The sequence below is a fragment of the Phoca vitulina genome, unplaced genomic scaffold, assembly GCF_004348235.1.
Source record: "Phoca vitulina isolate PV1807 unplaced genomic scaffold, GSC_HSeal_1.0 scaffold18, whole genome shotgun sequence".
NCBI lineage: Eukaryota > Metazoa > Chordata > Mammalia > Carnivora > Phocidae > Phoca > Phoca vitulina.
The window spans coordinates 14,460,977-14,476,674 of NW_022589721.1; the positions used below are offsets into that span (position 1 = coordinate 14,460,977).

General features: G+C 41.7%; 1 protein-coding gene across 1 annotated transcript in view; it reads right to left on the reverse strand.

The window, feature by feature from the left end:
* Positions 1 to 260: 260 nt before the first annotated feature.
* SAMD12 (sterile alpha motif domain containing 12) overlaps positions 261 to 15,698 on the reverse strand; it is a 379,933-nt gene continuing 364,495 nt past the window's right edge. Inside the window, exon 5 of the mRNA XM_032415888.1 lies at positions 261 to 5,783. Within this exon, the coding sequence (XP_032271779.1) occupies positions 5,761 to 5,783 (23 nt within the window). The 3' untranslated portion in view covers positions 261 to 5,760. The remainder of the gene's footprint in view (positions 5,784 to 15,698) is intronic.

Sequence of the window (15,698 nt, forward strand, 5' to 3'; positions counted from 1 at the left end):
ATATTCTTGAAATTATGCATGAATAGGGAGACTACCCAGAGCTTCAAAAGGTGTCTTCATGGTTGTTGTGCTATTTTGGGGGGAGGCCAGGCCAGCTTCCTCTGTGGAATGGGAGAGGGCCACCATCAATTTGTGGAACACAGCAACCACCAGACACTCGCATTTAATGGGAAGCAAGTATTTCTTCAAAGTTCTGTCACAAAATCAGTTCCCCCACCACAGGAGAAATAATGACCTAGTAAGAGTCTCTTGTTTTAGAATTCTTTTTTTTTTTTTTTTACAGAGTAAAGCTCCTGAATACGTTTTTATAGAATTTGGGGAGGGTGATATTTAAATACAACCACACAAACAGATCTGTGAGCTCTTGCATATCAACCCAGCTTAGAATTCCACACTTGATCACTGTGTGTGCTAACAGGGCAAAGCCACATGGAGCACAGCCCGTTTATACCCTTTGATCCAAACAACTGACATTTAAAAGGTTCTAAGCAATGCAGAAAGCAACCAGCAGTCTTCAGTGTCTTCATTGTTTTGGGTGTTAGCATCTCCAACTGGATTAATGTAACAGTCTCCGCATCATTCACGTCAGTAGGGCTGTTTCTATCACTCTGCACTGGAGGCAAAAAGGCCTGGGTTTAAGAGCCTTACTAAGGCTCCTGGAAATGTTGGAGGTTTGGAACAACAGCAACAAAACAAGCTGTTAAAGAAATGAAACCCCTGAACCACTGGCTCCGAAATATGAAAAGAATATTGTATAATCACAAAGAATGTATCTACAACACTTAACATTATGTCAACCAGTCAACTGCAATTTGGTGTAAGTCATAGGGTTACTTTGAAATTTTATTAGGTGTATGTTGTTGGTGCCTTTTCGTGCTTGATGTAATTGGAGAAGGGAGGCTCTGAAGTAAGAATGCTTGGGGCTCTTCAAGATTGTAAAATCGCCCCATGTGGTGCTCAAAACTCCAATCTTACAAAGCTTTTTACACCCATTTTCTGCTGTTCTGGGGAAGTCATTTGTCAGTCTTTGTGCTGTTGGGCAGGAGGTCTAAAACTGGTCCCATCCTCACTGGCACTTCCCCTTTACATTTATCTTATAGGTGAATTTCATCTTAAAATTTTTAGATCTTAGAAATGGTGCTCTGCACCCCACCCCCGAATTTTCCCTGCAGGGCCAAGATGATGGCCAGAAGAAAACCAGCATTGATACCATCCCTCTGGCCACCTTCCTACATGAGAATCTCCAGGGAAGGATCTATTTTGTTCTTTTTATTAAGGTGTGGCAGAACCTCCGTGTGCACAGGGCCAACTTTTCCTCACGCTTCCCACAGCTGATTCACTGTCAAAAGAATATCCCTGTCTCCCCACAAGAGTACTAGAGCAAAATAATGGAAATGGGGTTCTGTTTGACCTGAAGCTGTGCAGTGGCACCAGGAATCATGCAATTTGATAAAGCAGAATTCATAAGATAGTCTCTGGCTACAGGATGAGATGCAGATCTAAAGAAACAAAGAAGCAGGACCTCCTTGTCTTTGAAATCGAGTCCCCAGCTGTGCCCTGAGCAGAAGCATCTCCTGGTCTGTCCTCCCTCATAATCTCATGGGTTCTGTTTTGATGAGCAGTTTTGACCGGTCACTCCCTAGAGATGGGAATCCACAGCCCACTGCTGTTTGGGCAGCAAGCCTTAACTAAGATCAAGTGGAGGCAGGAATTATTAGTGCTGGGGAAAAAGGGGATGGCTAAGTTTTTCTGTTTGAGTTCTTTATAGAATACTCAAAATCTACCCAAGGAATTGCGTTAAAAGAAGAGATTAAAAGAAAAAAAACCCAACAAAGCAAAAGAGTGGGGTGGAGGGGGTTGTGGGAGAGGTGAATAAAAACAGCTTTTAAGGCATAAAAGAATTTATGTCATTTTCAAAGATTAGATTTTAAAGAGTCTATGGCAATCTTAAGTCTAGTTGTCAAGTAACAAAATTACTCCAAAGAACGTAGGGGAAAACATCACAAAGAATGAAGCTGCTAATGGCACAGGGAAGAGGAGGTTTGGGTAAAGCTAAAGTGCTAAGGGGGTCTTGGAAACTTTTCTTCAGAGAGACTTTTATTGTTCCTCTCCAAAATCAATCAGGTGACATTTGCAGACAAAGAAAACCTTTGCAAATAACACCAGGGTAAATCCATTAGAGGATTCTATCCTTAGTTTATATTCTTCAGTACGGTTGATACTCCTTTTCCCCTTGAGTGTTAAAAAATGGCAGAATTCCCTCAGAATAAGGACTGTTAATCTCTGTCTGAGCAACTAGAAGTGGCTTTGGAGAGAACTTGGGGTTGCTTCCCCTACTTTGGAGGTAGAAGTCAAATGTGCAGTTACACAGCTCATAGAGCCTGAGCAGGGGTCTGAAGGGATGCCATTACCCATGAGAAAGTTTATAGGATCTCTATCCCCTAGGTATGTCTTAAACTACTGAAGTGATTTGCTTTTCACCCTAGCAGAACCACCGATGCTCTGCATTTTAAATTCAGTTCTGAAGCTGAAACAAGCTAATCCCCTTGGCACCCCAGAGAGTCTGATAATTATTCATTTCTGTTCATTCCCAAGAGTGTCTTTCCTGCACAAGTGTGGGTGTCAGCCTTTCAATAAAAGGTGTAGCAGAGGTTTAAGTAAAAGGAAAAGGTAAGCATCAACAGTTTATAGCCCTTAGACATCAAAATATTTATCCCTTACCTCCTGGTCTCCCGCTGCCTCCTTAAACAAAACTCCCCACAGCCATTCCTGAACTTCTGGGAGGTAAAATTTCCTCCACTTCCCAATCTTGGGAAGAAGGTGCAGCACAGCAGGAAGTAATGATGGGGAAATTGTGGATCAACACGGAACAAAGAACCCAAAGGCTGTGAAGCAAGTCATTTCTCCATTTTGCTGGTTTAGCAACTGACTGCTCAGATTTTTATGCCACCATGTTTCCAAAACCATCCCCCCAAATGATTTCAAAATGAGGTTGACAGTTTGGAAAACACGTCGAAGCTCATACACAAATACCTGGTGTGCCAGGAGTTAAGGGATTTATAGAGACGCCATCTTCAACTGGGTTCTTTCATGGGTCTTCAGGTTTGCCTTTTCCCATCTCCACTCTTGCCCATCACCTTTTAATAATCTGTCAGTACACTTCTGACTAAAAAAAAAAAAAAAGACTAGGAAACTCTACTTATTTAATTGTTCAGAACATATTTTGTGAAAGCCAAAGGAAGGAAGGCTGAACCTCCATCATTTAATGACCATCTGTACCATAAGGCATGTCCAAGGTGGTTAGCCGTAGTCTCAGAATGACTCTGAATTCATAAACCAGTTAATTCCCAGCTACAGTATCTCAGCTCCTGACAGGAGTTCTTATGGACTCCGGAGGCCCTATTCTGGGTCCCCAGGACTCCTTTGAGAACTGGAGCTTCAGAGAATCCAGCATAATGACCAGCGGTCATTCCCCAGGAGGGGAATACAGATGACCAGGGTGAATATCCAGGAACGCAACTGAAAGCTGTTTTGGGAGGCTCTTACCAGCTAAGTCTGGGCCCGGGAAGGGTTGGCTGTACACAAGGATGCAAACATGTGGCCTGATGCTACTGTCTCCTTCCTCGGCCAAGGGAACTGCCTGCCACCATGTGCATTTTGTGAGGTTACTCTGGCCAGGGGTGAATTCAGGTGTCTGAATTCTGTTTTCATTGTGGAAAAGCTGGGATGGGGGCAGCGTTTGTGGGAGAGGAGATATGCTTTCAGAAGGGCACGGAGAGTCGGCCTCACACTCTGTTGTTACCCCAACACAATGCTTGGCACATAGTAGGTGCTCAACAAAGCCTTGCTAAATAAAAGAAGGATCAAAGAAGAAGGAAGCCTTGCTGTCGGAACTGAAACTCAGGAGGTGGGCAGGAGAGATCAGAATGTTATCTTTAGGGGCATTGGCAGCCAGGGTTTGGCCGCCTAATTCTGGATTTGTAAAACATTATGGTCTGTGAGAGCCTGATGGTCCTGGTGCTGACCTGTCAAAAGGCCAGATGTTGGTGGTGACTGAAACCCCTCCAAGTTCCCTCGGAAGCCCCCCTTCTCTGGCAACACAGCCTGACAAGTTTGTGGGGAGTCATCCTACGAGGTGACTCACCTGCCTCACATTTCTTTCCCTTCCCCTATCAGCTTTCCAGATCTCAGGTGGGGGCATTTTCCAATGTGCTGTGCATTTCTTGAGACCCCCCCCCCAGGGGAGAGCAGACTATGAGTGCATGTATAGAGACCCCCCTAAAATGGCCAAACGTCCTTGTGCTGGCAGGGTCGCAGGGTTGGTATGCATATTTAAAGAAAAGCCTGATACCTGTCAGGCCCAGATTGGGACTGTGGGTACCCAGACCATATTTGCTGAATTTTTGATTCAGCCAAGTTTATATTCCCGGTGGGGTGGGGCAAGCTAAAGCATTACGTAGGGTCAGGCAATATGGGTATCTCTCTAATGCCCAAAGACAAGCAATAGCTGGGTTGACCGGTTTCCCAGGACTGTGCTTTGCTGTAAGACATAGTAAAAAAGAAATAATTAATTGTGGATATAATCCCAGAAAGGATTAAAGGGGACTAGTAGGTTCTCTACTGAGGTAGGAACCTAGTGTGGATTGGGCCCTTTTCCTTCTTCAGGCTCGCAAGGGGACACTTGCTATTTCCCCTCTTCAGAGAGCTGTGATTTAAACTTGACCTAGAAAGTTTTCTGAAGTTGTAAAGTCAGACCACACGGGAAACCTGCACTCTGCTGCCCTTACCCTCAACCCACCATGGTCTTTGATTAAAAACCCACCCCCTTTTGTTCTTTGAAAACACTCTTCTATAGAAGGAGTGACTATGTACACTGGCCACCTAGAAGCCGCCTGTGTTTGTCTGCATGTGGATGTGCTAAGCTGTGCCCCAGTACCAGAAACCAAGAGCTAAGATATTTCAACCACCAGCCCACTTCTACTCCCCTTTGGCACTGCAAGAAATCCAGCTGGTTGCGTAAAGTATCAACAGGTTAAGTCTAACAGTATTATGGCCATGTTGTCACCAATCTACCACAGATGACTGGGGATATGCCAGGAGTGGAGTTTGTCTTGGACAGTCTGAGCCAGAAAGAGGACAAGATTTATAAAAGAAAAAAAAAAAGAGAGAGAATACTTGTTTTCCCACGTGTACTGAATATGCTGATTGGTTTTGGTGTCGTGTTCTCATGTAAAGTGCTTAAGAGTTGGACAGAATACCTTTAGACATCATAACTAACATAATCAAGACATGTTTACATTCCTACCAGGGCAGAATATCATGAACGCTTCCACTGAGATTGCAGAACTGCTGTGATTTTTTTTTCTAATACATCATGCCATCTGCACACATAATAAAATAATCCAGTAGTTGCCATGCTAAAATAGGACTTCTAGTGAAGGGCACAGACAGCTCCCCTAAGGGAGCATCAGTTATGCACAGTGATGAAAACTGGAAGCAATTTTCCAGCTAATGGTCTGCCAATGACCACTTGGAACAAGTTGGCACTGTATATTATGCACCTCATTTTAAAAATCCACAGCAAACTAAGATTTTCCAAAGCCCATGATCTTGACTGAATGGGTGTTTTTTCAGTTAATCTGGTTACTCTGTCAGTGCTCCGTGGAGATCTTCTGGCAGTGCCATGAGTTAGTCTTTCTGTGAACAACAGGCCACGTTCATATCAACTGGCAGGACAGCAGCTTGGAAGGCTAACCATGTTTATGGAGAACCCTCGATTGAGGCTGTAAGAGGAAAAGGGAAAAACGCAGTGAGTCATTTCTTTATGTTCCCAGATACTGGTATGTAGCAATTATCCTACTCAAACGAACTCTGACATCCTCAGGTCAAAGAGAAGTCCCCAACAGGGATAAAATTACTCAACCCCAGGACAGATTTATGGTGGTTTGTATTCTTGGAATGTCCTTCCACCATTTGGCAGAGCATGGAAGACATCCATCGCAGGGACTGGCAAAGTTGCCTGGAAGGCAGGGCAAAATCAGATCTCTGGAACTGGCATTCATCCCTCACTGGTCTGTGATTCGGGAAACCATTTCCTACATTATGGAGTTTCATGTATTTACCTGATCTGGTATGAAGGCGTGTGTGTGTGTGTGTATGTGTGTGTGACAATGGTGGTTTTATTTATCAGGCAGCTTTCCTGGGATAAAACTTAGAAGGAAATGTTGGAAGCAGTATGGCTGGAGCTCCTGAGTTTGCTATTTGAAAAGTGAGACTGGCTGAGGAGCAGGTCAGGGACAGAGAAAGTCTTCAAAGTCTGACCAGTCTGACCTGCATTGCAACCTTGCTTTTGACTTTGGGAATGCTGGTGCAGATATGTCTTCCTGGGTTTTGTAACTCTTTATTTTATAATTTTCCTATTATTTTATCTGAGTCCTCCCTATAGTTCCTTATATACAGGTCCTCATTTATTACTTAATATGGGAGTGCCACTGAATGTTTTGTTAGAAAAATATCAACATTTGCTTTATTTGATACACAAAACTATCTGGCAATGGGAGACTAAGATAGCCAAGAGTTCTTGATGTTAAAAAAAGAAAAAAAACTACCTAGGCCTTTCAAAATATGAGAGAATGCAAAATTTATAAGCGAATGGTTGATTAAAACTTGCTATTTTGGAGAAAATGCAAAAACAAAAGTAAGGTACTATTTAAGCATACTAAATATAAAATAATAATACTACTGATAAGGTTGTAATGAAAGTAGAATACTAATATATTGCTGATGGCATTGTAAACTGGAAAAATAATGTCAATTTATTTAAAAACTATTAAAAATTCACATTCTTTGACTCACTGTTTCCATTCAAGGAGTGTATCCTAAGGAAATAATCTTAAAAAAATGAGAGAAACTATATGCACAAATATATAACCTAGAGGTTATTTGTAATAGTGGGAAAATTGGAAAAAGAGTCTCCCACTGTTGAAAATGTAGGTTAAGTAAATGATGGCACATTAACAAGATGGATGCCAATGTGGCTATCAAAGTAATAATTATGATGATTATGTAGCTACGTGGTAAACAGTTATGATATACTACAATGTAAAACTTACACATATGCATAGAAAAGAACTCTAAGTGAAATGATGAATATGATAGGATTTTTATTATTGTTGCCTTAAATATTTTGCAAAACCACAAAAATTAGGTTCACAAGAATGCAGATGTGACCAATGAGCACTGACTAACCAAAGCATCCATCCTAATACTACCTCAAAAATAACTATTTTGCAGTCCCATTAAGAGATAACACTCCAGTAATATTGAAGGGGGAATAGAAACCAACATGAATATAAACCTTCTATCCGGGTCAACCTGCAAGGGAACAGTGCAGCCTAGAAGATCCACATGGATTTCTGGGAACCAGACACAGTATAGCATCCTTTTGGGACTTTTGCTAAAATCAGCCCTGGAGTACAGAACCCAGAAATGGACCCTCAACTCTATGGTCAACTAATCTTTGACAAAGCAGGAAAGAATGTCCAATGGTTCATCTCCCTCTCTGATGAACCATGAGAGACAATGGACTCTGAAAAACAAACTGAGGGCTCTAGAGGGGAGGAGGGTGGGAGGATGGGTTAGCCTGGTGATGGGTATTAAAGAGGGCATGTTCTGCATGGAGCATTGGGTGTTACATGCAAACAATGAATCATGGAATACTACATCAAAAACTAATGACATAATGTATGGTGATTAACATAACATAATGATAAAAAAATAAAAAATATAATTCAAAAAAATAAAAAATAAAAATAGCAAAAAGAAAAAAGACTTTTTTTCCATTTTCCAATGGAAAAAAAGTCTTTTCAGAAAACAAATGGTGTTGGGAAAATTGGATAGTGACATGCAGAAGAATGAAACTGGACCATTTTCTTATACCATACACAAAAATAAACTCAAAATGGGTGAAAGACCTAAATGTGAGACAAGAAACCATCAAAATAGTAGAGAAGAACACAGGTAGCAACCTCTTTGACCTCGGCTGCAGCAACTTCTTGCTAGACATGTCTTCAAAAGCTAGGGAAACAAAAGCAAAAATGAACTATTGGGACTTCATCAAGATAAAAAGCTTTTGCACAGCAAAGGAAACAGTCGACAAAACTAAAAGACAACTGACAGAATGGGAGAAGATATTTGCAAATGTCTTATCAGATAAAGGGCTAGTATCCAAAATCCATAAACAACTTATCAAACTCAACACCCAAAGAACAAATAATCCAGTCAAGAAATGGGCAGAAGACATGAACAGACATTTCTCCAAAGAAGACATACAAATAGCCAACAGACACATGAAAAAATTCCCAACATCACTTGGCATCAGGGAAAGACAAATCAAAAACCACAATGAGATACCACCTCATACTGGCAGAATGGCTAAAATTAACAACTCAGGAAACAACAGATGTTGGTGAGGATGTGGAGAAAGGGGAACCCTTTTACACTGTTGGTGGGAATGCAAACTGGTACAGCCACCCTGGAAAACAGTATGGAGGTTCCTAAAAAATAGAGCTACCCTATGACCCAGCAATTTCACTACTAGGTATTTATCCAAAAGATACAAATACAGTGATTCAAAGGGGCACCCACACCCCGATGTTTATAGCAGCAATGTCTACAATAGCCAAACTATGGAAAGAGCCCAAGATGTCCATCGACAAATGAATGGTTAAAGAAGATGTGGTATACAATGGAATATACAATGGAATATTACTCAGCCATCAAAAAGAATGAAATCTTGCCATTTGCAAAGATGTGGATGGAAATAGAGGGTATTATGTTGAGCAAAATAAGTCAGAGAAAGACAAATATCATATGATTTCACTCATATGTGGAATTTAAGACACAAAACAGATGAACATAGGGGAAGGGATGGAAAAATAAAATAAGACAAAATTAGAGAGGGAGACAAACCATAAGAGACTCTTAACTCTAGGAAACAAACTGAGGGTTGCTGGAGGGGAGGCAGGTTGGGGGATGGGGTAACTTGGTGATGGACATTAAGGAGGGCACATGATGTAATGAGCACTGGGTATTATATGCAACTGATGAATCATTAAACTACCTCTGAAACTAATAAAAAAAAATCAGCTCTGGTAAAATATGTGACCTTAGAAAAGTATTTTTAAGAATAACCATAAAATAAAAGTGAATAATGATAATAGTGAACTCTAATTAATTATATTGGATCTCTATACATTGGATCCTGAATCAGGAGTTGATAACTAGGCTTATCATAATTGTTGCTTTTCCAAATAACCATGTTTTCCACATGAACCTCTAATAGTTGACAGAAAGCGGACGTGTCTAGGTTCAGGCTATAATAACCTTACATGAACATAAGATGAGCCCATTGTATTTCAGAGCTCTTTCACCCGTGGTTCCCCTGTACACTTCTTAGGATAGGTAGGAATAGTCCCATTTTATGGAATAGGAAATTGAGGCCCAGAGGTATTACTCACCCAAGGTCATACAGCTTGTAAGGATCAAATCTGTACTCAGACTTAGGTATTTCCCATTCTAGTGACATGCAGGGGTGAGAGGGACACATATATAAGGTAGAAATATTCAGAGCCTTTCCCATTCTCCTCTCTCCTAAGTAGGATTCTGTGTTATCCATAAGCCCATACAGCACAATAAAGGGCCCTGCTGGGCATGGAAGAAAATTGAAGACTTAATTAATTTATATGATTAATAATTTATATGATATATAAATTATAATTGATATGAATTAATTTATATGACAAAGACAGAGATGATAGAGGGCTACTTCTACAGCAATACACGCAGTAGTAGAGGCCACAGAGAGAAAAAGTGGGGGTTTCAGGAGTGACACAGGGGACTCAGAGTGACGAGTGCAGCACGAGTCTGGCCTTCGGAAAAGGGCTGGCCAACGAGAAGAGCGTGCTATGGCATAATGCCCCCTTGACTATCTTTCCATGCAATCAGTAAAGAATTCATTGCTCTTTGATACTGTTATGGTAGTTGTCTTTCATTTGAATGTGTCACCACATGGAGCTGGGCTTTAGGTGGGAGCAAGAGCCCTCTGTTTACCCAGGTTGTATGTGCAAGGTGTTTGCCTAGGGTAAGGCTTGAACCACTGTCTTCCTATCACAGAGGTACAGAGATGAGCTCTGCTGTCATCTCTTTGCTTGAGAGTTCTGTTACCTGCAATTGGAATTATGTCTTCAGGTATAGAAAAGCTACCCAAGGTCAACATGCAAAGTGGCAGATCGCATTTGATGGCTCTGGCTCTTTAAAGGGAGAAATGGGTGCACTTTTTGGGTTCCATCCCAGATTCCTTCCAGCTCCTTATATACACTGACTTGTTCACAGCCTTTGCTCAACATTTCTTCCTGCCTAGGACGCCTTCTTTGCACACCCTCTAACGCTAATGAACACCTACCCCTCCATTTTCTGGACCACCTTACGTGTCGCATTCTTCATGAAGCCTTCTTTCCCCTAGATGTAGCTGATAACACCCCCCCCCCCCCCCCATCAGCCAGCATGGCATCTGAAACCTTTACCACCAAACACACCAGGAACACTATTTTAATGTATCCCTTTCTCCTAAATTTTTTGATGTTATGTCTTTTGAGTGCGTGTCTTCCTAGTGCAAAGTGGCAGATGTATAGAAAGTGCTAAATGAATAGTGAAATTAATGAAGAAAGGAATGATGTTGGAGAAGAAGAGTTATTTTTTTCTTTTATTTTTGTTCTTTTTGGCTTATTTCAATGTCTAATTTTATAGGAGATTTAATCCTGTAGCTCAGGTCTGCATAATGGAAAGGGGGATTGCTTCAATTCCTTTCTTGCCATCTGAGGACTAAAGACACGTGTGCATGCTGGTGCGGGTTATGTATGGATTTGCAGCTAACACATAGTGAAGGGCTCTTTCTCAGATCTCTGTTTGATGGGTCAACATTACTATTCAGGCATTTTGGGAACTAATCACCTCCTAAGTCCAATGGCTCCAGAGTCTGGGATGAGTAGAGAAACATTTGAGTCCAGTGATTAAGGGCATGGGCTCTGGAATCAGGCAGATCTGGGTTGATATCCCAGGCTCATCACTTACCACATATGGATGTTGAAAACATGAATTTGTCCAACCCTCAATTTCTTCACCTTTAAAATGGTGATCAGAATCCCCACTTTCCTGAGTTGCTGGAAATGATAAACTGGGCTCATAGAAAAAACATTTTGCATGGTGTCTTGGCAAATAGTAAATATCTGCTGAGTGACAGCTACTATTTATTATTATTATTACCACACATTCCCAAAATTCCTTAGAGAAACAAGAAATACAAATAGGGCAATGTTCCAATGTCACAGCTGGGGGCCAGGAAAAAGAAACACCATGCTCAGGGGTCAAGCCTTTGTCCCCTCCAGGAGAAGGATAACACTCTGCTTGCCTGCCAATACCACAGTCAACACACCCTGCCTTCCACTCTCCCCTAAATTAGTGCAGACATTGACAGACAGTTCTATGATAAGGAGATTTCACTTCAAAGGCAGGAAGGGGGCTGAGAGGCAACCGCCAGCCTGGCAGAGGATTCAAGAACAGATCTGGGACTGAGTGTATCCAGCCCCACCTTTCCCGACTCCAGCAGCAAGAGGCTGATGAGGTTGGTTTCTTTTGGGAGGAGGAAAAGATACTGCGTACGGGCAAGCCTTACCTCTCAAGGGCTGAAGGAAAGAAGTAAGACCATTTCTTAAAAGGGTTGTTTAGTGTCTTCCATTCAAAAGGAGGAGCCATAAAATAGGCAAACAAATAAATAAATAAAAGGGCCATATCTTCTACCCGAAAGTATCTTTTATGTGACTCAAGTGAGAGGACTTTGGGGTGGACCTGAATTGCATTTTGATGTGTGTCAGGTGTGAGAGGCACTTTCCAAAGGAGGGAGATCCACATTCGCCCCTAGATAATGGCCAATAATTAGCAGAACTAACATTTGTGGGCACAGCTACAGTGGGCCAACTAAAGTTCTACAGGCAGTCACTCATTGGATCTTCACCACCATCTTTGAGGCCTGAATTATAAGACCTTCTTAACACACCTGGAAAAAATGAGGGCAGGTTCATTAACTCCTCACAGTCATAATGCTCGGAAGGCATAGGGCTGAGACTAGAACCCAGATCTGTTCTCACCACAATGCTTTCCTGACTCAATAAGAAAGCAAATTCCTTAACTCCCAACAGGAATGCAGGAGAGAAAGAAAGTAGCTGCGTTTGTGTAAAAGAATGCTCATCAAACGTGAATCCTATACATGAAGTGCCATAGACGTTTGACCTAGAGAAAGCTGGTGCATTCCTATTTAACAGTCTGAAATCTTTCCTAGGTTTAGAGCAGTAATTCGCAACTGGGTGCAACCCATCCTACCCTCCAAAGGGACATCTGCACTGTCAAGAGACACTTTTGGTTGTCACAACTAGGGGGATAACTACTGCATCTGGTGGGTAGAGGCCAGAAACCCTCCTAAACATCCTAGAATTGCCTTAGGACAGACCTCCCCCCACCCGCCCATCCCCATCAAAGAATTATCCAGCCCAAAATGTCAATAGTGCTGAGGTTGGTTTAGAGGATACAGGTCCTTGTTTATCTTCTCTTCCTGGTTGTGAGCCAAATATATCACTCCCAAAATAGGCCAAGATAAAAACCAACTTAAGTGTGCCTGCTGTGTGCATAGGATATAAGGCGGAGTTCAAACCTCACTCCTTCTATTCATCATTTGCTCATTTTATTTAATTTTATAGTCAATGTAATCAAAACCTCTAATACTAAATCATTTCTAACTTTTAGAACCCTTGCAGGCATACCATTAGAAGAATCAAGATTGGATGATTTAAACAGGTATGCTCAATTAATCAGTAAGCATGTAGGGGAGAAGTTAGGGGAGAAAAGGACAAAGGGGGATTTATGTGGTAAGAAATCTCAGCTCTGCCACCAATCCTTCGGTGGGAAAGCTCGTATACCTTCTCAGTTGCACTGGTTTTATTTCTGCTACTGCCTACTCCCCCACCCCTGATAGTTTGGGGGGTCTTTGCCCCCTGAGAGGATGATTAAGAAATTAACTTTACCCCCTGACTGCATGAAAATCGAGGTCTGAATCTTGGGCAAAATGAGTATCAGGCTGGCAGAGGACTTGGGTTATGGGTAAGAAAACAGATGATGCATACAAACTAGCTTGTAACTTCTCATAAACCCTAGTAACCTGGAAACTATAGGGATGCTGTAGGTGTCAACCCCATGAGGCCACAGGGTGCCCTGATATCTGGTTAAACATTATTTTGGGTGTGTTCTGTTGAGGGTGTTTCAGGATGAGATTAACATATCAATCAGTGGACTGAATACAGTAGATTGCTCTTCCTAATATGTGGGTGGTCCCCATCCAATCATTTCAAGGCCTGAGGAGAACAAAAGGCTGAGTAAAGCTCAGTCATGAAAAAGAATGAGATCTTGCCATTTGCAACAACATGGATGGATCTAGAAAGGATAATGCTAAGTGAATAAGTCAGTCAGAGGAAGACAAATACCATATGATTTCACTCATATGTAGAATTTAAGAAACAAAACAAATAAAGAAGAAAGAGACAAACCAAAGAACAGACTCTACAGATGATTACAGGGGGTGGCGGGGTGTGTGTGTGTGTGTGTGTGTGTGTGTGTGAAATAGATGAAGGGGATTAAGAGTGCACTTATCCTGATGAGCACCAAGTCATGTATAGAACTGCTGAATCACTAAATTGTACACCTGAAACTAATATAACACTGTTAACTATACTGGAATTAAAAAAAAAAGAAATTCTTAAAAAAAAAAAAAAGCCAAGTAAGGGAGTATTCACTCTCTATGCCTGTTTTTCCATCTTTGAGTTGGGACACTGATCTTTTGACTTTAGACTCAGAGTCAGACTTGGACTATAACTTACACCATCAGCTTTCCTGGGTGTCCAGCTTGCAGATCTTGGGCCTTCTCAGCCTCCATAATTGTGTGAGCCAATTCCTTATAACAACTCCTTTATCTATTATCTATCTATCTATCTATCTATCTATCTATCTATCTATCTATCCATCCATCCATCCGACATCTCTCTCCCCCATGTGCACTTTCTCTCTCTAAATAGATTTGTCTCTCAATAACTAGAGAGATTGGTAAATATAGATAGATTGATATATCTCTTATTGAAGAACCAAGATCTCTTATTGGTTCTGCTTCCCTGGAGAACACTAACACAGAGTCTGTAGACAACAATGATCATAATAGTAAGCACTGTTGTTAACCAACTACTTACACATGCCTAGCATCATGCTAAGAACCTGCATCCATCCATTGTGTAGCAACTCGAGCAGGTAGATACCGTGACTTCACTCCACAGATGAAGGAAGTTGGGCTTGGAGAGAAATGAGTGAACACAGGCTGTGTGTTAGGCTATGACCCTTGATCTGGTTATGACATGTCAGGGGCCTGTTGATTCTGGAAGTGCTAAGCAGGAAATGTGTAGTCCCAAAGCCCCAGGGGAAGATTTTTAGGCAAGCATTTTTACCTAGATGGGGTAGGAAGGCCTTGGCCTCCATTCCCCACCTCCTCAGCCCTCGATTTTATTGTTTCAATTAGAATATGATTGGCTCCAGTACCAAAAGAGGAGTCTTTCTGCAGTTGGCTTTGCAGTCCTCATTGGCTTGGACTGTCACCTCTCTCTGGGGTTTTAGGAGGCCCAAGAGATGAAGGTGGATCACCACACACACACACACACACACACACACAGAGTGACAGAAAGAATATACTTGTCTGCAAGCTGTCCCTCTCCTTTTCCTCAGCTAAGGAAAGAAAACAAAGACACTGTATTTGTTCCCTTACTGTTCTGCTACAAGTAAAGCTGCTGGTCTACATTATGAGGCTCAAAACCTTACAGAAGTCAACTCTGGTTCCTGTGGGTTAGATTGAGTCTCTGGATTCCAGGGTTTAGGAACTCTGGCATTTTGGCCACAGGTTCTCAAACTTGACTGCATTGGATTCATCTTAAGGAGCTTCTTAAAATTTTAATTTTGTCCAGCCTCTCCCCCCATTTCCACGGATTCAGAATGTCCAGGCAAAGGTCTGCAAACTTCTATGTGATTCTCACAAGTCCATGGCAGCACTGCTGTCTTTTCCCCAGTACTTGAAGAGTAGTTACTTGTCCTTCAGACAGAGAAAAGTATGTAGACTGTGGGGAAATTTGGCTTACAGTCTTGTTCGGTTCACATAACAAAATACCAAGCATCCTGGATAGAATCCAGTGCAGTGATCCAAATATCGGATTTTAGAATGGGACAAGACAAGAGCCATGAGGCCTGAGCAAGCCATTCAGCCCACTCAAAGTCCCGGAAACTTAGGCATGCTTTACCATCCCAGTATTGTTTTGTTTGTACAGGTTGATTCATGCATCAATCAATCAAGCAAGCAAGCAAGCAACATTTATTCCACTGAGTATTTACTAAAATGCCCAATATTGCCTTGGGGGCTTCGGGGTTGGTGGTTTCCTATCTGTATCATTGTACTTACCATACTGTATTAGAATCAACTGATGATTTGTCTGTCTATAAACAAATGCTTGTCACATTTTACTCTGCTTAGAAATCCCCTGGAGAGCTTGGTAAGGCATAGA